Source organism: Molothrus ater, chromosome 4 (genome assembly GCF_012460135.2).
Source record: "Molothrus ater isolate BHLD 08-10-18 breed brown headed cowbird chromosome 4, BPBGC_Mater_1.1, whole genome shotgun sequence".
NCBI classification, from domain to species: Eukaryota; Metazoa; Chordata; class Aves; order Passeriformes; family Icteridae; genus Molothrus; species Molothrus ater.
The window spans coordinates 49,645,868-49,667,191 of record NC_050481.2 but is presented as its reverse complement, the minus strand read 5'-3'; the positions used below and the strand labels follow the sequence as shown (position 1 = coordinate 49,667,191).

The 21,324-nt window shown below is 36.5% G+C and overlaps 1 protein-coding gene across 2 annotated transcripts in view; it reads left to right on the top strand.

Moving 5' to 3' along the window:
- Positions 1 to 21,324, top strand: part of UBE2K (ubiquitin conjugating enzyme E2 K) — a 44,560-nt gene that overhangs the window by 13,435 nt on the left and 9,801 nt on the right. For both annotated transcript variants that reach the window (XM_036381662.2, XM_036381661.2), the window contains 4 exons: positions 4,228 to 4,321; positions 9,506 to 9,564; positions 11,989 to 12,071; positions 20,900 to 20,999. In XM_036381662.2, the coding sequence (XP_036237555.1) occupies positions 4,228 to 4,321; positions 9,506 to 9,564; positions 11,989 to 12,071; positions 20,900 to 20,999 (336 nt within the window). The remainder of the gene's footprint in view (positions 1 to 4,227; positions 4,322 to 9,505; positions 9,565 to 11,988; positions 12,072 to 20,899; positions 21,000 to 21,324) is intronic.

Below are 21,324 nucleotides of genomic sequence, written 5' to 3'. Positions count from 1 at the left end.
TCAAGGAAAACACTGGATTTTTAAGAGTAGAGGTACTGGACTAGTGAAGAGGATAATAGGCCGTGAAGAAATAAAAGAGGTTTCTAAAGGCAGGTTGAAGAAGAGAGAAGGAAATGGTATTGAAAGCTCAGGAAAAAGGTTGGATTTCCTGCAGAAAGCAGACAGGCCCTCAGAATGGGCAGGCCCTCCTTATTAAGGCCTGTAGACTATGGTGAGTAAGGAGAACAGAAGAGCTCGTTATCTGCTGAGAGTAATATTATAGAGTCCAGAGCTGCTCTCTAAAATGATTTTAGTAGAAATGAAGATGTGTGTTTATGTCTTTACAATGGCAGAACTTACTCTTCAAATTTTCTGGTAGAGTGGATTGTGTGTTCTTTGCAAGGAAGTGACTAAAACATAAAATTGGACAGTATCATTCAGGAATTTTTTTTTAAGAGGAAGCAGGTGAAGACAAAATATTATCAATCAGTGGTTACTGTGATAAATATGATTAAGTGTCCTGTCTTTGGAAGATGCTCACAGAATGACACTTCATGAAGGATTGATTCATTTGGGTTTCTTTTCAGAGATAAAGCTTTTAGTAGTGAATAAAAGGGCATCATATGAATCTTCCCCAACTTGTCTGCATCATACTTTTAGTTTAGTCTCTAAAACTTGGGTTTAGTTTCCACAAGGTTTCCAATAAAATTGGTTAAGCAGCACTATAGCATTGCAAAAAGAATCTTAGCAGTTGAGTTGGTCTAAAAGACAACAAATCTTTTGACTAGACCCTAGTGTGAATTAAAAAGAAAAATGGCTATGCATAATCCATCTAGACTATCAAGAAAAAAAGAGGGAATGGCATCATGCATTCCCTTGCATGATGCAAGAGAAAATTGTTGCATCAATTTTCCTTTCTCTCTGTCTTGTAGTCTGTTTGTTGTTTGGGGTTTTTTCGATCAGTCTTGATCAAAATAATTTTCAGATGTGATAATGGAAAGTTCTGCTAGTGTTGGACTTGTAGATTTCTAGAAAAGGATTTTACTGATGGATTTCTGGGCACTGCATTGTTACAGAATTCAGCTTTGAAATTATGGAAATAAATGCTGTGAGTAATGGCATGGCTCATATTTCAGGAATTGCTAGCCCAGTGATTTAGTCACTAAATTGTTACTGGATCAACGAGAGGTGATGCTGTTTTAGACTTGGTGTGGAAGTGTATTGAGGTCTTTGTAGGACTGCTTCTGGAAAATCAGCTTGGGGTGTGAGATCACAGGCTGAGTCATAAATTCTGTGCTAAGGTTATTGGTGTTAGAAAATTTTTGAAGACCACTGTTGTTGGTAGAGGCGGAGGCAAGGGATTTATTTTGTTAGAACTGCTAAAATTAAGTAATTTTATCCTACATGATCGTCATTAAAGAGAAATGTTGTAGGAAAACACTCCAGATTTAATTTGTTTAATAATCACTTTGGTGCTGTTTCTCCAGGAATGAAGGATAAAGCAATACTTGTCAAGGTGAAGCTGAGCTGAACCTTGAAAAGTGTCAGAATAACATGGAACAAAGGATCTTCAGCTATTTGAAGAAAAAATTAATTTGGTATATGGAGGAGATGGTAGAATTTAAGCATAAATACAAAATTAAATTAATCCCTGCAATAAAACAGTGCAGTATTGCCTGCTGTTTTTCCTTAAGGTGCTGTGCACAGCAAATAAGGGCATGGAGACAGCTACAGCTGTAGTAATAGAAGCAGTCATCTCAAAGTGGGAACCAGGATCACTGACTCGTGAAAGAAACTGATCTTAGTGACAGACTGGGTGTTTTGATTGCTTTTAAACAAATTTATGGAGTTGGAAAGGATTTGTTGTGAAAAACAGCTAGTGTGGTACTAATTGAAACTGAATGTGAAGGAGAACATCCAGGCTACTACAAGAGTGTGCAAGAGGTCACTGAAGAAAAGCAGAATGCTAAGTAGAAAATGAAGCAAGCTGCAGCATGGATTAACCATAGATTGTATCATTGAAATTCATCCTGTTTGCTCTTAGTACAGTCCTCTAAATGAAAAGTTATTTGCAAAGGACAAGAACTCCTGGTGTCAAGGTGGAGCTTGCCAGGTGATGTTGGCTGAGGGAGAGCAGGAGAAGCTCAGCTGAGGTTTGAGTGACTGCAGTAGCCAGTACCTGCACAGAGAGTTACAGTGACTCACCTGTATTGGTTATTTAAACCACTCTGCTGCTTTGGGAATGAAGAGTCCATGCACAGGGGCAGTACCTCTGACAAAGCACTGTGCAGTCACTGGAGAGGACAAAACCTTCTGCAGGAATCCTTGCTGGGACTCTTGTCACTTGATCTGAGCCTCGTGTCATGCTGCCATGAAAAAGACAGATTTCATCTTTCGTAGGTTATGCTGGTTGTGATGTGTCTTCAGTGAGTGCAGCAGGGTGCTCATGGCACAGATTCTGAGACATCGTCTAAATTTGGTTATGCAGGGCTGGTTAGGTGATCATGGGACATCGTAGAGAACCTTTTATAAAAAAATCAGTATGGTGAGATTAGAATGTCATCTTGTTTAAAGCAAAATTAAGGCTGGAAAATCAGTGTAAATGCCATATATTTTACAAGGGGAATAAATACTAGATGTATGAAAAACTTGTTGAAGCTGGGAAACAGTGCTGTCAGAAGTGGGGATAAATAGATTGTAACTTCTAATTGTACTTGAGAAAGCTTTTAAAAATTGTGAGGTGTTGGAACAAGCTGCCAGTTGGAAGCATGAGAGCAAAAAATTAAAAGTGATGTTGGAAGGCTTGCAAGAAGATAGGTCATATAAGATCAAGTTTAAATTCAGAGAGGGAATTTTTTACAGTGCCTTGCTGTTGTGGAGAGCTGCAGGTGCTGCCTCATTTGTGTGAATTGAAGGGATCTCAAGTTCTAAATACAAATGTATGTAACTACAGTTCACTATTGGATTAATTTAGTGAATTAGGATTTTTTACATGGTGAAACTTTTACCTAATATTTGATTTTTCTTTATATCTATGAACATACCTGGTCAGAAGAGCACTCTTTGTTTGGTGGGACTGATTCAATAGAATATTTGCAGGAAAGAAACAAAAGTAATTTCCCAGCTGTTGTCCAGTGAATGGTGTGTGCTTAATGGTTCATATCATTGGTAGATTCAAGAACCAGCTTGTGGCACCCATCAGCTTTATATGACTTAATCCTTCTCTAGTAGCTGCCAGCAACCACGTTTACTCTGAGGGTGAGAAGAAGCACAGCTGTATAGAACTAGTTGGAAAAATTTTAAAAGATCTGAAAAGGTCCTAACAGTTCTTGCAAAAAATAACACAGGAATTAAGAAATCTGTATTGCAGTCAGTGAGCACAGTATGCAGAAGTAGCAGAATGGAAAAGCCTGTAATTCCTTACCTCTGCAAACTTGATGGTACATCATTCTAAATGGAGATTGTGCTTTGCAACTCCCCAATAAAAGTTACTGGCTGGGAGATTCATTGCTTTTGCTAATACTGCTCTCTGGACCTGGAAAGCAAGTTCACTGGAATGAGTAGTTCTAGCTGAACACTTCTGGAGAATCTGTTTCTGGAAAACATATATTTTCTCCAGTATCAAAGTACAGTATTTTTATTTTATAGAGAAGTTCATATGGGGTGTGAAAATGTTGAGGAGGTGACAATAAAATTCAAGTGCATAAAGTAAATTGTATCTTATGCCTAAATATTAAAGATATACATGATTTAAGACTACAATATTCTGTTTAGATCTTTGCAATGTTAAAAATACTACTCTGTTTGGGGAAGTCTTTTTGTGCTCCATTGCAAGTGACAAATGTCTGTTTTGAAATAAATTGGTCTAAATATGAAAAGAACTGATGTGTAATTTGGTCAATTTAATTTTGTAGTTTAGATATGTAGAATTAATAGGTGATTTGAGAGATCATGGTCATTTTAAAATATAGTCAACTTTGAAGTACAATTTTAGATATGATCCTGGATTGCTTTGCCTATTCTAGTGGTAGTATAAATAGTATTGAAGTTTCTAATGCTTCACAAGTAGTCTGTTTTTAATGAAGTAAAATTTCAATTGGAAGATAGCTATTAACTTTAGGTTACTGTATTTTTAAATGTTTACTTACTTTAAAGTACTGTTCTAAAAATTTAAAGCAGCATATTTTGGGGGAAATTTGTATGTGAAATGCTTACTTATGATTCTTTGTTTCTCTGTTTATTTTTAAGACGAGCAAAAATCAAATTAAAGTAGATCTTGTAGATGAGAATTTTACAGAATTAAGAGGAGAAATAGCAGGACCTCCGGACACACCATATGAAGGCAAGTAAAGTTTTTGTGTATGCAATCATTGTACATTTCAAGTCATGTGTCTTGAGATGCTTTGTTTGTAAAAATAATTACAGCATAAAATGTAGAGGTACATGTTTTAAAACAGTCTGATTTTTTTTTTTTAATACAGCTTAAAAAACTATTTCAGTTCAGCTTCTGTGTTGCCTGAGGAGAGATCTATTTGGCAGTAGGATAGACTATCCCCTATCAAGCTTAATTTGCATATATGAGCTGTGTGGTTTAATTAGTATAATTCTGACTTCTAGTTGTTTGTTTACTGTCTTGAGAGTTTGAGCTCCTTAACCATGAAGCATTAAGAAATTTAGCTTTAGACTGTACATGTATTTCTGTGATCTAGAGTGGTGATCATTCATAAACATTGCATTTCTCCTATCTCAAGCAGAGATGCTGTTGCAAGTTAAATTTGGGATTAATTTTGGGCATCTGTATGTCCCAGTACTTAATTTATACTGATGTGGGGGACTCTGTAGTAGAGCGTCATATCTTTAGCTCTCTTCAAAAATTGTACCTTACTGACTTCCTAGTTTATTGAAACTGGTATCACTAATTATACATCTCTTACAGTCTGGTAAAAGCAAGGTAACTTCTATAAAGAAGCTTTAACAGAGGCTAATGTAACACGCTTCTTCAGAAATTACTCAATAGTGTTGGTACCTGTAAACTTTGTGATAATATATATGGAACTGGCAGACATACCTTCTATTGGAAGTTCTTTCGTGATAAGTAAGGATTTTTAATTTTTTAAAACAAATTTTGGATAGCTTTAAAATATAGTTCTACTTGACTTTTCCATGCCAGGTATCTACTTTGATTTGAATTTGTACTTTCAATAAAAAAAGTATCAAGGAGTGTCTCAGGCAAATAAATTATTTTTTTGGAATATGAAACAATTTTGCATGTTCTTCAGGTGCTCTAGTTGCTCTATGCCTTTGAGCTAACACTGAGACTTTAGTATTCCCTTGAGATTGGACACATGCCATTTGTCATTATTTTGAAAAAATAAATTTTCATCAGGTGGGGAAAATACCTGGGAATTGTTTTATAGCTATAGGAAGTGTATGCACTCAAAAGCATTAGTGACTGCTAATGAAAATCTGGTTGTCACATCTTCCCTAATGGAGGACATCCCTTGTGATTTGCTTTTCTGGGTGAGAAGCTGGTGCAGTAGCATTGGACTGAGAGCAGGGAGAGTCTCCCCTCTAGCTTTGGGACCAAGGACAGGAAAAGAAGGAAGAAATAGCCTAACAGTGGTTGACATGGAAGAATACTGGGCAGGGGTGGATGTCAGAAGCTGACAAGAAGGGAAATTAGTCTGGAGGAAAGAAAGTAGAAAAGTGGAAGCAGCTGTAATGGTGGGGGTGCCCTGTGGAACTTTATTTCCAGAGCTCCTCAACAGTCTAGTAAATAATAGTGCTTGTTCCCTCTCCCTAGTAAATAATGGTGGCTTTCCCCTCTCCCAACCTTGTCCCATATGTCTCCATCTCATCAGCTGCAGATGTATAGTTGACAGATGATAATGTCTGGAAACAATTTATTCTGGTTGTAATATGTGCCTTCAATTTCAAAGGAGTACTATGCTGCTTCCCTAAAATACAGACTCATGCCAGTGATCTGTTGGGAAGTGAATCATTCTGTTTAGAATTTAGTATAGTTGTTGTTTTGGAATAGTATAGTTCATCTTGTAAATCCAAGACTTAGTATTGTAATAACTTAATATACGTATATAGGCAATTGAATACTAGGAAACATCTGAATGGTGGTAGAAGGGTGTTGGTTTTGGTGTTTATTTTCCATTCAGAGAGAATTAAACCTTCTTGCGTGAGTTGGTTTGTCAGAGCTTGCCATTTCCCCCCCTCCAGGTCAGTATTACCTTGCTTTATAAAATGGGCCTGTTTTAGAGAATGTATTGAGAGTTATTTGAAATTAAATATGTAACACTCATGTGTAACACTAATGAGTGTTACGTAAGTTAAAAACTGTATAGCAGCTCATGTAGAGCTGAAAACAGATTGAAATATCTGTCTGCAGGACTGGGTTCTGTGTGATGCTGAATGATTCAGGTAGACAAGAATTTCAAAAGCTGGGTACTGTGCTCAGATATTCAGCCTATCCTGCTAGTGAAAAACAGCAATATGTTTAGTGTAGAATTTGTTGATGTGAAATGCATGCATACTTACATAGCTTTGAGTAGATTTAATTATGAGGATATAGTAAATACCCCTTCGTGGGGGGGGTTGAACTTATTTTTTATTCTGATTATGGCAGGAATCTCATGGAAGAGCAATGTGATTGTATTCTTCCTTTAATCTAGAAGTCATATGCTTCGAGGAACAAAATGAGAGTTACTGCCAGCCCAGTTTCTGGTGTTTCCTGACATTAGAATAATTTGCTTTGGAATGTTAATATTTCTGTAATATAGTTATATGCATTTATTCCCTTACATTATTATGGAGGGCGTGCTAGTGGTTTTTGTCTTCATTTTATGACTATAGCAGTTAATGCATGCTACACAATTACTGACTGATGTTTTGTCATCTATAATCTGAACAGTGACACAGCAAGAAGTGCTTTATGAAGAAGTTTTTTGCAGTAGTTCTGGTCAGACAGTCCCTGTGATACAGGAGGGAATTCTAGACCCATTGTGAAGTGAAAGAACAGTTGTTGACCGTAGTTGGTGAGGTATCTGAAACCAAACTGCTGCTGCAAATTCTTTATAGGTAATGTTGGAACATTAGTTAAGAGTGACTGAGAGGAAGAATGCCATCTATTGACAAAATTTACAGCTTTTATTTATCTGTTAGTAGTGTCAACCCATATTGATCAATTACCAGAATATTGCAAGACACAACTTAATTGAAACACGTTTGCATCCAATGTTAAAATGTGTTTGGAGAGAGGACCTTTGAGAGTCTTGATTAGTGGCTGCTGGGTTTTACTTGAATCAAGAGCTTTTCAGTAGATAGGTTGAGGTTTTGTGGGTTTGGATTTTTTGAGGTTTTTTTTTTAAAGCCTGTGTAATATTGTTATTAATTTCAAGCCAAGCTTGCCTGTGAGCCACAGCAACTGCAAAATTTATAATAGGTTATTTCTTCAAGGGAAATAGCTAAAAATTGCTCTAACTCTTGTGAGACCTGTTCCAGTAGGACTACAGAAGGAATATTATGCCATTACTGTTAAATTCAATTTCAAGCATTAAATAGCCACAAAAAAAGCCATACATAGGCATCCTCTTAAAAAAATGCCGAAATATTAGCATGGAGAAATTAATATATTAGTAATTTATACTTTAAATTTAGTATTAAAAAAATCACAGATTTGTTTAGGTTATGTCTTTAAGCCTGTATTTTTAACCTCAAAGTTTAGTGCAAAACAATACTGTATAAATAACACTACCAGCTCTTCAGTCTCTGGTGAAAGATATTGGTGGCTGAATATCCTATTAGGCAGAAGACTGTAATAGTTTGTGGTAAGCAGGAGAAGTGGTAATACCTAAGGATAGATTTCTTATTACCTTACAAAATGACGTGGCAGCAAAATTGTAGAAGGACTGATGAGCGTAGCTGGTTTTTTTTCTTAGAAACAGTTGCTGCTGAATTATGCTTCAGTTCGAAGAAAAGGAAAACCAAACTTCCTTGAGGTCTCTTATTGCTGTATGTCTTCAAAACTGTTTATCCTCTGCTGTCCTGTGAGCAGACAAGCAAACAACTTAGACATTATTGTTATAATTTTGGATTTATTGGTCTTTCTTATATAGTATTATCTGTTAAAATGTCTCAAGTTACTTTAGAGTTAAGTGAGAAAAAGAACAGCTGTAGGCAATAGTGTAAAATACCAAACTGATGCTAACTAGTTTCAGGTGGAGTGTATTAGACTGAAATACATTTTAAAAATGAGAGCTCTTAGGAGCTGCTAATGTGTTTTTTGGCACAGATGAAAAGGTGCCATATACTGTAACTGCTGAGAGGAGTACTTGGAGGCTTTTTTTCCCCTGTGCATCTTGCTGCCAGTATTGTAACTACTTGAGAGCTGGTTCTGTATAGCTTGATTTGCAGAGTAAATCACTGGAAATCTCAAGGAAAATAGATTGCAAATACTTCATCATTAATTCAAGAAATTGTATAAATTGTGACACATTATACTGACAGAGGGAAAAGGTTTCTGAAAGAAGAGCATCAGGTTGAAGAAAAAAATTACAAATGAGAATAAATGCTTTCAATTTTTGTAAAAAATGAAATGTCTAAAAACAGTGTATGTTTTTTAATACCCTGTTCTTTTTGTCATTGAACTGCTGCCTGGCAAATGGCCTTCACTGTGCAGCCAGAGATAGTTTGAGATTGCTCCAGAAGACATGAGCATTGGTAGTGAACTTGAATGTTAACAGAGCTATAATGGAAATAGGATAGGGAATGATACTGTGACAAAGAAATAAAACTGAGAAATGTTTAAAACTGGGCAGTAGGAGGGGGTTCAGTCTTCAAGCTCCTATTATCCTTTATTGTATGCTCTGGCCCTTCCTGTTGTATTAATGATAGTCGTGTGTCAAAGTGTTTGCAGAATTGAAACAGAAGTAACTACTTCAGGTGGTAATGTAGCACATATTAAAAGTTAAACACTGGTACCTCCTTTATTATTTTTTCCCAAAGTGTGGGAACTTTTCTGAAAGAGTTACTTGAATGTATTTGAATTTCGAAAAGTTTAAAATTAAATACAGGTAATTTCAATTATGTAATTTGAAGAAAATTTGTCATGAGGTATCAGAAAAGAGTCAAAATAATGTAATATCCCATGTTCAGCCTGAATATTCCTGTGTCCTCTTTTTTCATCTATTTAGGAGATATTTGGTTCCTATTTTGGTATATTTTACTAAATTAAAGCATGGAAATGATAAGATTGGAAATGAGAATACACAATAAATATACCTAAGAAATATAGGTAGTGATTTGCACAAGCAAACACAGCTTTTCTAACTGACTTTATTGCATTTATTTGTGAAATAGATGAAATCTAAATGAATCTCCTAACTAATACGGCTGGGTAAATTTGAATTAACTTGAAAATCGGCTCATTTAGAAGTGTAAGCTTATTGTCATGAAAGACTTAACTTTGAGTAATGTTCCTTTGGTATAATTTCCAACTTGTTCTTGTCTTTTGCAGGTGGAAGGTATCAGCTAGAGATAAAAATCCCAGAAACATATCCATTTAATCCTCCTAAGGTACTGCAAACACACATTTTTGGGTAATACAATTTGGCTAACAAGTTTGGTTTGAGTATTCTTATATACTTGTTTGTTTGTTGATTTTTTTGTTGATTTTGTTGTTTTGGTTTTTTTTTTTAATTCAGTTGTAGGCAAGGATTGGAACTGTTACATTTAAGTAGAAACAAAGCAGGATGCAAAACTGTGACTAGTCAGAGGTACACTCTGATTGTTCTTCAAAGTACAAACTGGGAAATTTTGGGGGACGAGCTTGGGCCTTATTATTGACCCTAATGTAATATTTTTCTGACAAGATAAATACAGTTTTCAAGTAGTTTTAAATGACGTGGAGGGTACAGCTGTCTTCCCTCCCCCTCAGCATTGTTGAAGAAATGTTGTAATAGGGAGTTATTGGTTCTTTTAATTTCTTGGGCTCCATAAGTTATACTTAAAAGGTTATTGAATCTAACCTACCAAGTTTCTAGTAATAATTAAATAGAGACTTGTAGTGTTGTGTGTCTTGAAGAGCCAACAGAGAAATATAATAGAAATGGATAATATGCACACGGGTGAGAGATGAGAAATGGCTGTGGCAAAGTCATTCATATTTTTCACAACTTACTGGCCTTTTAACTTTACTGCATCTTTCTAGAACTTCAGTTTTGTCATTCCACTCTGAATAATGTTCTTTCCAGCCATGTGCAGCTGTACATTCATGTGCCCTGCTTTAGTCCATTCTTCAGTGGCTTGAATCTGTAGACACTTGAATTGTCTGACTCCACTTCTTGATTGGTTTTCTGTTTGTCTGAAAGATGTCTTTGAACCAAGAACATGTCCTAGATTCTTATTATTTTCACCCTGATATGTAATACTCAGCAGGAACTGGGAAAGAGGAAGGAGGAGAGAGGTGTCAGTTACTCATAGGTTCTTTGAATTACTTCCTTGGGGCTGGAGCAAAGGACCCAGAAAATCTTAAAGAAATGTCTGTTGGTCTTCAGTTCTTTAATCTGCACGCATTGTGGTGGGAGCTAAAATAAGGAGAGCTGAAACAGGTTGCAGATGCTGAAAGATCAGTCTGTATACCATGATTTAGGTGCTGCTTTAGGGCTTGGTGGTCTCCATTTCCAGAGTTCATAGGCAGCAGTTAGAAACTCAGTGCATTGTAGCATAGTACTGCTTATTCTGGAGTCTTGAATTGGAAGCCTTTTTGCTTGTGTCTGGCCCTGCCTTTCATCTGAAAGAATTCTTTAGCTTGTTCAGTATGTGCTTTGACAGCCATTGTTAGCAGTCATTCACTGTGAGAAATTATCCAGTATTTACATCGCTTTTTACATTTTGCAGGTGATTTCTAGAGTGGAGGTAGTAGTAGTAGTAAGTGCCTCAGCTGACATGATAGCTTATTTTTGTCCTGGAAAACAGAACTGTTCTGGTCTTGCCTATTTAGACACCAGGATTGCACCGATTTTATTATAGCCCTGTATGTACGGTCTTTTGCTGTAGTGCCTGGCAGGTAATCTCTTCACTGATTTGCTTGCAGGTCAGGGGCAAAAGTCAAAAGATCTGTGCTATACATAAAATGTTTTTCAGGAGTTTGGGGTGAGGAGGAGATGAGAAACAGATGGGTCAAAATCACTAGAAGGCAATTACAGTGCAACCTGAAGAAAATGAAGGGGGAATTTCCAAAGGTAAAAGCAGCACTTTCCTTTAAGAGAAAGTGCTGCTTTTACCTTTCTTAGTGTCTTAAAATACCCAGAAAACCCAAACCACCAAAACCTGATTTTACTAATGCTTTGTAAACATGAAAACACTTAAGTGTAAAAATATAGACATGATTAATGAATGAATGCTGGGACTAGATCCTTTCAATAGCAAAGAAAAATATTAGTAATCTAATTAAGTTTTGGGTTGGTGAAGCTTTCTGCATATGAGGTAATGAGACAGGATGGTTATAGACGTAGTAGCATCCACTTTCCAACACACCTGTAACCAACAGTTTAGCTCAACAGTGAGTGATATGCAGTTCCTATGTTAAGAGTTTAGGACTTTACTAAAAGTGGGCTTTCTAGATTTCACAATGTTAGAAGTTTTTAGTCTGTATTTGACTATCTACTTGTCAAAACACTTGTATGCTGGAGGATATTTCTAACCAGCTTTGTGTGATGCAGGGATGTGAACACATGACATGTGAGAAAGCAGGGATGAGTTTGGGGAGCTGGAGCAGGCAGTAGTCTGTTTGGAGTAAAGAAAGGCTCTAACAAACAGCCTTACAAACTTGAAGCCTCCTGAAATAAGCAGTATCACATCTTAGTTCCATTTGTAGTACTATATTTTCCAAATTAGTATTTCTTCATACTGTTATTTAAAATGGTGGATTTAAAATATTTGCTTAGTATACTGCGCTTAATTACTGCTTTTGTTTTTTAAAACTGTCTTGTTTTTTAGGTGCGGTTTATCACCAAAATATGGCATCCTAACATTAGCTCTGTCACTGGGGCCATTTGTTTGGATATTCTGAAAGATCAATGGTAAGATTCCAGGGGGGGTTAAATGTGCAAAATCAAGTATACTGGTGTCCTGGACAGGAGGCATCAGCTCACCTTGCTTTTCACCTTGTGCTTGTAATTTGAGATGTGCTTAAAGCACACGTTATGGTATAGTATAGTGAGGTGCAAATATCCAAATGAAATGATTGGGTGGTAATTTTGGAAAGCACTAAGTATTTATTATAGACACAGAGAGTTCTTCCATAAATTTTTGCACTAGAACGCACATTTCATTGTTGACATTTTGGGTGGTTTTATATGAGTTAATTTTTAATTTTAGTTATTTTCTGTTAACAAATACTACCTATTGCCTTCTTTGATCAGTTAATTTTACTGCAGAAGTTTTAATAACCAAAATCTGTGGCATAGACTTCTGTCCAAACTAACAACTGCACTCATTGTTCATTTGTTTTTCAAAGTAATTGATTTAATGTGGTTTGAAATTGTGTACAACAGTTGTATGATAGACATGATGTCTAATACAGATGGTTGTTTTCCTCCATGTCTGCCCCAAAAGAATAATACTGTAATTCCCCAGCAGATCATACCAGTATCTCATCCATACAAACTTCAAATGCTTGTAAAGTCAGCAACTTTGTCAAGAGTGTTGTTGGCCAAGCAGATATCATTTGGGTTTGAAACAGAAACTTTAGAGGCGAATGCTGAAGTCTTGAGGTCTTGCAGGTGACACATCAGGATATTAATTTTTTACAGATGTACGAGGTTATAGAAGTCATCTGGCACAGTATAGTGTAAATTACTGAAATGAAATTGTAATGGTCATAAACTGTTGTTTTTCTAACTTTTGGAATGGCATATGTTTTCTTACCATCTCAGACCACTTGATGTTCTTTCAGGCAATAGAAACTTTCAGTATACATGCTGTGGTACCTAGCAGAGTTTTTCTTATCAGTAAAGCTAGTGCACTTCTGTACTTGTATCTAATTGTCATACCACCCTACAATTTTACTGGAGATTAATGACTCCTCAGCTGTCCATGTACAGTCTCCTGAGAGATCGTACTCTGAAGCAGATTAATGAATGGGCATGAGGTTGTCTGTAAGTATCAAAAGGCAACAAAGATGTAAAAAAACCATGAGCTTCAACTTAATTTATTTACCTTTGGGGTTGTTAGTCAAAACCTTTGATATTTGAGAAGGACAAACAGGTGAGTTGACCTGTGTTCTTGTAATCTTTGAGTTATGTCTAGCACAGATAATTTGATCTGTGTCTTATTTCTGTTATTTCTGCATGATGAAAAAAACCCAAACATTAATATCTTCCTTCTCCAAGATGTATATGGAATAGGAGTATTGGAACAAGAATTTTACTTCTGTATATTTATCCCAGCTGACACAAGAAGCACTAGTATTATTCCAGTTATATAGTTTTAAACTCTTCCTTTGAAACAGTGTCTTCATTTGGAAGCACTAAGGAGAGAATTGCACAGAGCCTGGTGGTGATGGAGGGAGATTTCCTGTATACTATTAATCCCTCTTCAAATGATTCTTAATGTAGTGTGATCTCTTCATTTTCTAGTGGTGCTATTTGTAAGTTTTGTTTATTTTCGAATCATAGAATGGTATGTGGCAATCACTTGAGCATTGTTGAAATGTTTGTCAAAGCCTCTAATCCTTTGATAAGAACAACCTTATAGCTGTCTCCACTGTTTACTGTTTGAAGCATTTCTGTATCGTGGTAGATAAGACTGGTTTTCTCCTGAGTATTTTCCTAAAACTCAATAAGCAATATGAATGGTTAATATTGTTTAAATAAGTTGTTTATTGTTCTTCAATATATGCAGCTTTAGTTAATTAAGAAATGCCCACAGCGTAGAATCATAGAACCATAGAATGGCTTGGGTTGGAAGAGACCTTAAAGATCATCTAGTTCCAACCCCCCTGCCATGGAGAGGAACACCTTCCACTAGACCAGGTTAAATCTGAAGTGGCAACATCCATAATATATGTGCACACAGACAAAAATAAGTATGTACAAAGGCATACTTGAGAAAAATTACCCTTGGGTTCAGTGAAATACTTGCAGGTGCCTTTGGATCTTTTCAGTGGGCAAAGGATTAAACCTTGAGGAATGGTGAGGGAATTAGCCCAGGCTTCATTGGCTTTCCATGGCAATCCTCAAGAGTCTCACAACTTGAGAGTTAGCTGGCTCTGAGAGTCATCCCACTCTGGGAAATGCTGGTCACAGCCTGCTGTGGTCCATGACAGCTCAAAGGGTTTCAGTACCATTGTTCATAGATAGGGTCACAAGATGATTGACTTAATTCATCAGTAAATTTTCATCCATCAGCAAGGATGAGTTGGTATTTGCTGGAATATTCCTTGAAAAGACCAGTAATAAAAATACTATTCCACTTGATCACTTGTTCAGATGGAAGAAGGAACTTAAGGCTATTTGTTGGAAAACAGGAGCTTGCTAGACAACAGAAATTCTGGGAGTAGACAGGGTTTTTGATAAGCTCAAGGAAACCTAACTGTCCAGGTGCCATTAATCCAGGGTGAGGCCTAACAAGCATTCCTGAGACCATAGCTGGCCTAAGGAGGGAGCCAGGGGGAGGATATACCACCACACACCACCAAAAATAAGTTTTCTGCATGTCTAGGTTGAAAAGTGGTTTGAATACAATAGCTTCATTAGAAAGCAAGCAAACAAAGAAAAAATAAGCAATCCCAACCCCCCAGATTAATATTTTAATATTTAATATTTATTCACATTTTAATATTTTTTTCACCAGGGATTCAAAAGTAAATAGGCCAAATGCAATTCTGAAACATACCTGTGGAAGTATCCTAGAAAATATATTAGTTCCACAATCTCTCTTGTCAAATCTTTTAGCAATAAGATTGGTTTTTGAAGTGCCACTTCATTGCCTTGTAATGCTCTTAACTGAATAATGCTCATTTTGTTGCTGTGTTTAAATATGAGTCTCAAATTTCACTGCATATCTGTTTTTCAGTGAGGTTTGAGAGTTAAAGGACTGGAGAAGTTTGGTCTATGTGCCTTAGCAGGATTTCTGAAAGAGTTAATAAGCTGATAAAATACTCATTCATAGATGGTGAATACAAATACAAAGATTTAAATTTGTTTATATAGTTTCAAAAAGTCTCTTCCCTAATCTCTCATCCTGTGCTAATGATTTGCTGTTCTAATGAGCATAGTTGAGATGATATTCTGCATATTGGCAGGAGATTTTATCAGTTTGCAAAGTAATGTCTTTAAATGATTTTTAGTGAGTTTAATGAAATTCTTTTTGACATTGTGGGCTTGATACTGAAATTCTTTGCAGCTGTAGCTTTTCATCATGTTTAGATTTTTAAATACCTGTTATGCCGGTTTGTTTGCAAAGCAGCTACTGTTTGCCACTAGAATTGAAATAGGGGCTTGATTTTGTAAAAGGAATACTGCTTATGCTTATCTGACATAATTTTCATGATGTGGTTTCACTTCCTATGGCCTATATTTATCTTCTGGGCTAGTACTGTCTCAAAGCTTTAATCTTAAATATACATGTATCTAATGCAGTTCATTGAAACCTGAGAACTAAATTACTGGAAAGCTGTTCTGCATAAATCCCTTGAGCAGAGATTATTAAGTGAATGTGTCCTTGCTGCATATATGGCTACAAAAACTCTTGGCTTTTGTGGGTTTGACAGTCAGTGATGAATAATAAGAATATTTTTGTCATAGTGACTACTGGAGGATTTGTGCTTCAGTTTTAGTTGAGATGCAGAAATCATTATAACAGATAATACAGTTTTAATAGATAAACAAGCAGCAGCCAGCTTGTAATCTTCCTGGATACCCAGTACTGCTGGGTTTTTTTCAGGGTGTTTGAGGAGCACTGATGCTTCTTAAAGCTTTGAGAAGAAAGCAGAGAATGCATGGTTTAATATGGTTTTAGGGAACCCTTCAGCAAGCAGGCTGTCTTTCCCCTCTGTGCTGTGTCAAACCTATCCTATTATTCTTTGTTTTTTAAATTTTCTCTAATGGGTGCCTGGTCTTTTAGCTGTCCTGTAAATAGTGACTATGCAACAAGCTTCTACTCAAAGGCCTTATTAATTTCCATCCAGATTCCATAAGCTGTTGGTACAAGGTCCCAGAGATTTTCTCTTGGATTAACAAGCTTATTTATTTCACAAATGGAACAAATATTGCAGATTATTTAGAAAAAAGTGTTCCCATAGCCATGTTTGGATGACAGAGTGGAGTAGCAATCTGCTGGCTGCAGCTGTTCCTGCCATTCTGCTTCATTACCCTCTTGGAATAATGAGAGAGATTGTTTCTTAGAGTGGAATGTAAAGAACATAAGTAAATACTTCCTAAGTGGAGAATTACTTAGCTTTTAAAAATGAAGAAAAAAAATAAAACCTGGCAGTGTTTTGTAATCCTCTTAGGACTCTCTGTGCTCATCAAAAGGTAAAATAGATTTCTTTCCTTGGGCATGCTGGGCACAGCTGGCTTGCTGTGCCTTTTAATGTTAACACTATAGTCACCCAAAGTAGGGGTGCTCTTTTTTAATGCCCTAAGATATTATAAAAAAAAGGAGGAAGAAAGTGTAAGTGAACAAAGTGTATATCAGCTCTCTTTGTTCTGATTCAATCCAGATTTTCCTTGTGGTTTAGCAAATGTAATGCCAATAGAAAGCTGGGCTTTTGGTTTGGATGTCCAGAGTGGAGGCTTTTAGTTTGAGGCTCTCTGAGGGCCAGTGCATCCCTGTAGGGAGCTCTCTGCAGCTCACTGCTGCATGACAGGGGCCTCCTCTCATTTTGCAGATGGCAAACCTGCATGATAGCTAAGCAACATTTTGGGATGGGAGTGGAAGTCAAGGGTTACTATAAACTTTAGGAGCAAACAGGAGTCAGTAATGTCGTGGGACAAAGGCAATGTAAGGTCATGTGCAAGGCAAATAGGAAGTTTTACCTGCTTCATTATACAAGCTGGCTGCTTGTTGCTAGTGATTGGTCAGGCTTCCATTGAAGTAGTGTACCTGCTTAGAGAGTTGTTGTACAAGAAAGATGGGAACCATAGGAAAAATCTAGAGTGAAGTAACAAGAATGATGGTCTAAGCAAAAACAATGTACAGTAAAAGATTGGAACACCATCTCAGTGTGCAGAGTATTATCAAGCATGGTGAAGAATTGAAGTGGATTTTCCAAGAGCCTTCTGAGGCTTCAGTTAAGAACAGATCAGACAGAAGTCTGTCAGGAGCAATACAAAACCTTTTCTTTGGTAGGGAGGAGAGAACAAACCTAGAACACAGCCATGCAGCTAACTTGAGTTACCAAAGAGAATTGCTTGAACTCCATGACCTGTTGCACATAAGTCCATACCTCTAAGTAAACTTCAAATGTAAGAAGAGTTGGAAATACCTGATTTTTTCAGGGTTCTATTCTGGATCAATAAACCTTTGAGGTGCATTGGAAAATTCAGAAGACCTGTATCTTTGCACTGGAAATTCATTTTAAGGAAAATACAATTTTTTTGCTTTTCATTCTTTCCCTGGACATTCTTCTTTGGCTTGGGAAGATGTTGAGGAAGGGGGTGGGGGTGTGTGTTGGGATTTTTAGCTTTGTGCCACTATCAGTATAGATTTTCTTTCAGAACTGATGATGGAAATTGTTTTTGCTTTTTGCTCATGAGGAACAGGTCCTGCCTTACTGATATCTGTAAATATAATTCTAAGCAGTCATCTCCATCCACTGTATTCTCACAAAAGAAGGTAACAGGAAGAAAGAAGAGCTTTTAAGTGCATGGGAAATCAGAATCTATTTTTAGCTGTTCTTTCAATTTCTTCTGTGAATCTTAATATCTATCTGAAAAATTAAGACTAAGCAATGAAAAAATAACAAGCTGTTTTTACTTTCTTTGATCAGGAAAGCTAATTGGTGTTCTGAAGGTAGAAGATTTTAGATGGTTATACAATAGTTACACAAAATATGTCAGTTTTTCTTTACCAATAATCACAAATTCTAATTTCTTCTTTTGTTTAATGCAACTTTAGCTGTAATGGGTTTTCTTTTATGATTTAAGAATACTTCTTTTATGATTTAAGAATACTTCTTTCATGATTTAAGAATACTTCTTTCAATGTTTCTGTCCAATACAGACTGTTTTACTATGCATGAGATGGGAAAGCTGTTTTGAGGCATGAGACTTGAAACTAAGTTGTAAGCTACATTTTTAAACTTTTTTATAAAGGTTAAACCAATCTTGTTATTTTGAAAATGGAATGTCGGATGTTCAAGTGTCAGTATGCTTTGTATAAAAATCTACAAATATAAGGGATGAACAGGGATTGAAAGAACCTGGCAATCTGGAAAGCCAGAGACAGCTGGAGACAGCTGGTGTCCATGGCACCCTTGGTTCTTAGCAATGCCCCCTGCTCAATAAAGTGTACTTTATTCTCCTCTCCTAGAAGGTACAGTGGAAGTGGAAGTAAATTGCATGTAAAAGTGGCACAAAAGGCTGTGATCCTTTTTATGTCATCTTCTCTACATTTTCAGATGTCTGCAGTGTAGAAGGATTTCTGCTAAGGAAAGGGCAGAACAACTTTTATTTGGAGAAAGTAACTATAGCATTAGTTATGGTTGATAGATATTTCATGTTGAGCCAGTCTTTAAAACTCTACAGTAAATAACATAATAAAGTTACTTATTGAGAAAAAGTTACTTACTGAGAAAAAGACTTCAGGTTTTACAGTGGGTGTGGCAGATGTGGTGGTACCTGAAATTGACTGCGTAAAAATAAAAATTATTGCATCCATTTGAGCATAGTATGGCCTGAAAGGCTTAGTATTTCATGACACTTGAATGCTGGAATAGTAAATATGTTCCTCCTCTAATGCTAGGAGATGAGACTGTGAATTATGTCATCAGTGTGTATATTAAATAGGTTAATTTAAAAATTGTATAAACCAGTAGAGATTACAAGCCCAAGGAAATTATAAGAGCAGAATAGCATTAGGTACATGTAAAGAAAAGAAAATTACTAAGGAATAGGTTTGAAAGAGGAGAATTGTATGTATGAATTTTCAGAATTCAAATTTAAAAGCATAAGGATTTTTTTAAGATTTAAGTATACTACGTTCAGCTTAAGGGACTTCAAGCTGGTGTGGCAGTTGGAATGAGACACTATGTGCTAATTAAAATCTCTGTCATTTGGGATGTTTCTCACTTGCATTTTGATGTAGAACACTGCACTGTGAAGGCTTAGCAATAATTATCAAGCTAAAAAAAACTTAGAGAGAAAAATCTTCCAGAATTACAAACAATTAGGGAAGAATGGCATGTTTGAATGGTTAGTGACAGAGCAAGAAAGCATCTAGGAACAAACATAATATTTGGGTGCCACAAATGTGCCTCTGACATCTTACCAGCACCTATGCTTTGTTCATTGGTATACACTGCTAGAGTACCTTAATACAGTGACTCAGTACTGGAAAATACATAAATTTCTGAAACCTGAGCCTGGAAATGCACCTGCACACTGTCTCCTTTGTAGCTGGACTGTCAGGTCAAACTGTTCCCCACCTATTTAACAAAGCCTTTGCACTTATTTGCAATCTTCTGAAAACAAGAAACTGTTTTCTGTTGACTGAAAATTGAGGTTTATTTGTAAGAAATTGGATGCCTGTGTTTCACAACTTTGCTCTGGTATTCATGTGTCATAATCACTGCTCAAATCTAAAATGTCACATCTTCCCCACTCACCTTGCTCCTAGTTCTTAAGCAGAGGAAACAGATTTGTGTATTCGTTTGAACATCTGTCTGTGCCATTGCCACCATGATTCTAAGAATCTAATTAACTGTTCAAATCAGAAATACTCAACTTTCACAGGGTCTGTGGAGTTCTTACTTGGTTTCCAGTGTGTGCCAACTGAAATGGTAATTCAGAGGTGTCATTTATGATCAAAATCTAATGAAACTGTGTAAATGTTACAACTTTACAGACTTCCAGTGTGTAATAATTCCGTGTGGTTACTTTTGAGTAATTGATGTCTCTGACCATACTGTGTTTTCCCTTACTAAATTATTGAAGTGTCTTATTCTAAATACACTTTGACATCAAGATGAATGATAAGAACCTAAAATCTTAGAAGTTCCAACTCTGGGACTGTGCTACCTTCAACAGGGTTCTTCCACAGGGGCAAAGGGTAACTTTACAGGACCATTGTGACTACAGAATGTTTTCCTCCTGCCAACAGTCAGGCTGTAGTGAACTATTTTGATCGCACATTCCATAATTAGCCTAACCATTTTATTATTGTAGTAGTAATTAACTCTGTAAAGGTTCAATTTAATGAAAAATGTAACGTTAAAAGTGGTGCAAAGAGACGTAGTGTATAGAATTCCTTACCTGTTGGGCACGTTTGCGATGTAGGTCACTGCTCCTGCACGCAGAGTGCCGGCAGAGGGAGCATCCCCGGGCTCCGGCCCCGCCCGCACCGGGAGAGAGGTGCTGGTGCTGCAGTGACGGAGGATGGCACAGCCTCGTCTGGCCTTGGCTTTTCTGGGCTTTTTTCTCCAGATGAAATGAATTGCATTAAATGGGCATGGTGAAATGTGTAGGTCAAGGTACTGTCCAAGAACTTCAGACAGCGTTGTTAATAGGAAAGTCCACATTTAAAACCTTATTTAAATATATATATATAAAAGAGTATTTTAATAACTATAACGTGCAGCAGTTTAAAGTTATGTTTCTTGGACTTAAAATCTGTACATGAACTCATATCTTCTATGATAGTACAGGCACAGGATATGGTTAAGGATATTTTGAATTTTCACTTTTAGGGCAGCAGCAATGACTCTAAGAACAGTGTTGTTATCGCTGCAAGCATTGTTGGCAGCTGCAGAGCCAGATGATCCACAAGATGCAGTAGTGGCAAACCAGGTAAGATACTCAGTTGATTGTGATTTTGTAACACTTCTGTCATCTTTACTGACTCAGATTAGGTCCCAAGGCTTACAGAAGTTTAAAGATTTTAGACAATTTATTGTAAAATGGTACATTCTAAATGTGAGCTACTACAGTGTTTTGTGCTCTTTTTGAATTCCAGAGTTGAGTATTAGTTACTCTACAGTGTCAGGAGGATTTGTCCTTTATTTAGATCACCTTGTGAGAAATATCTGGAGATAACAGCATAGTTGAATGAATTCCAGTGTAACTGGCCTTTCAAAATCTAAAGCTTCCAGTATAAGAAAAGCTATATGCTATC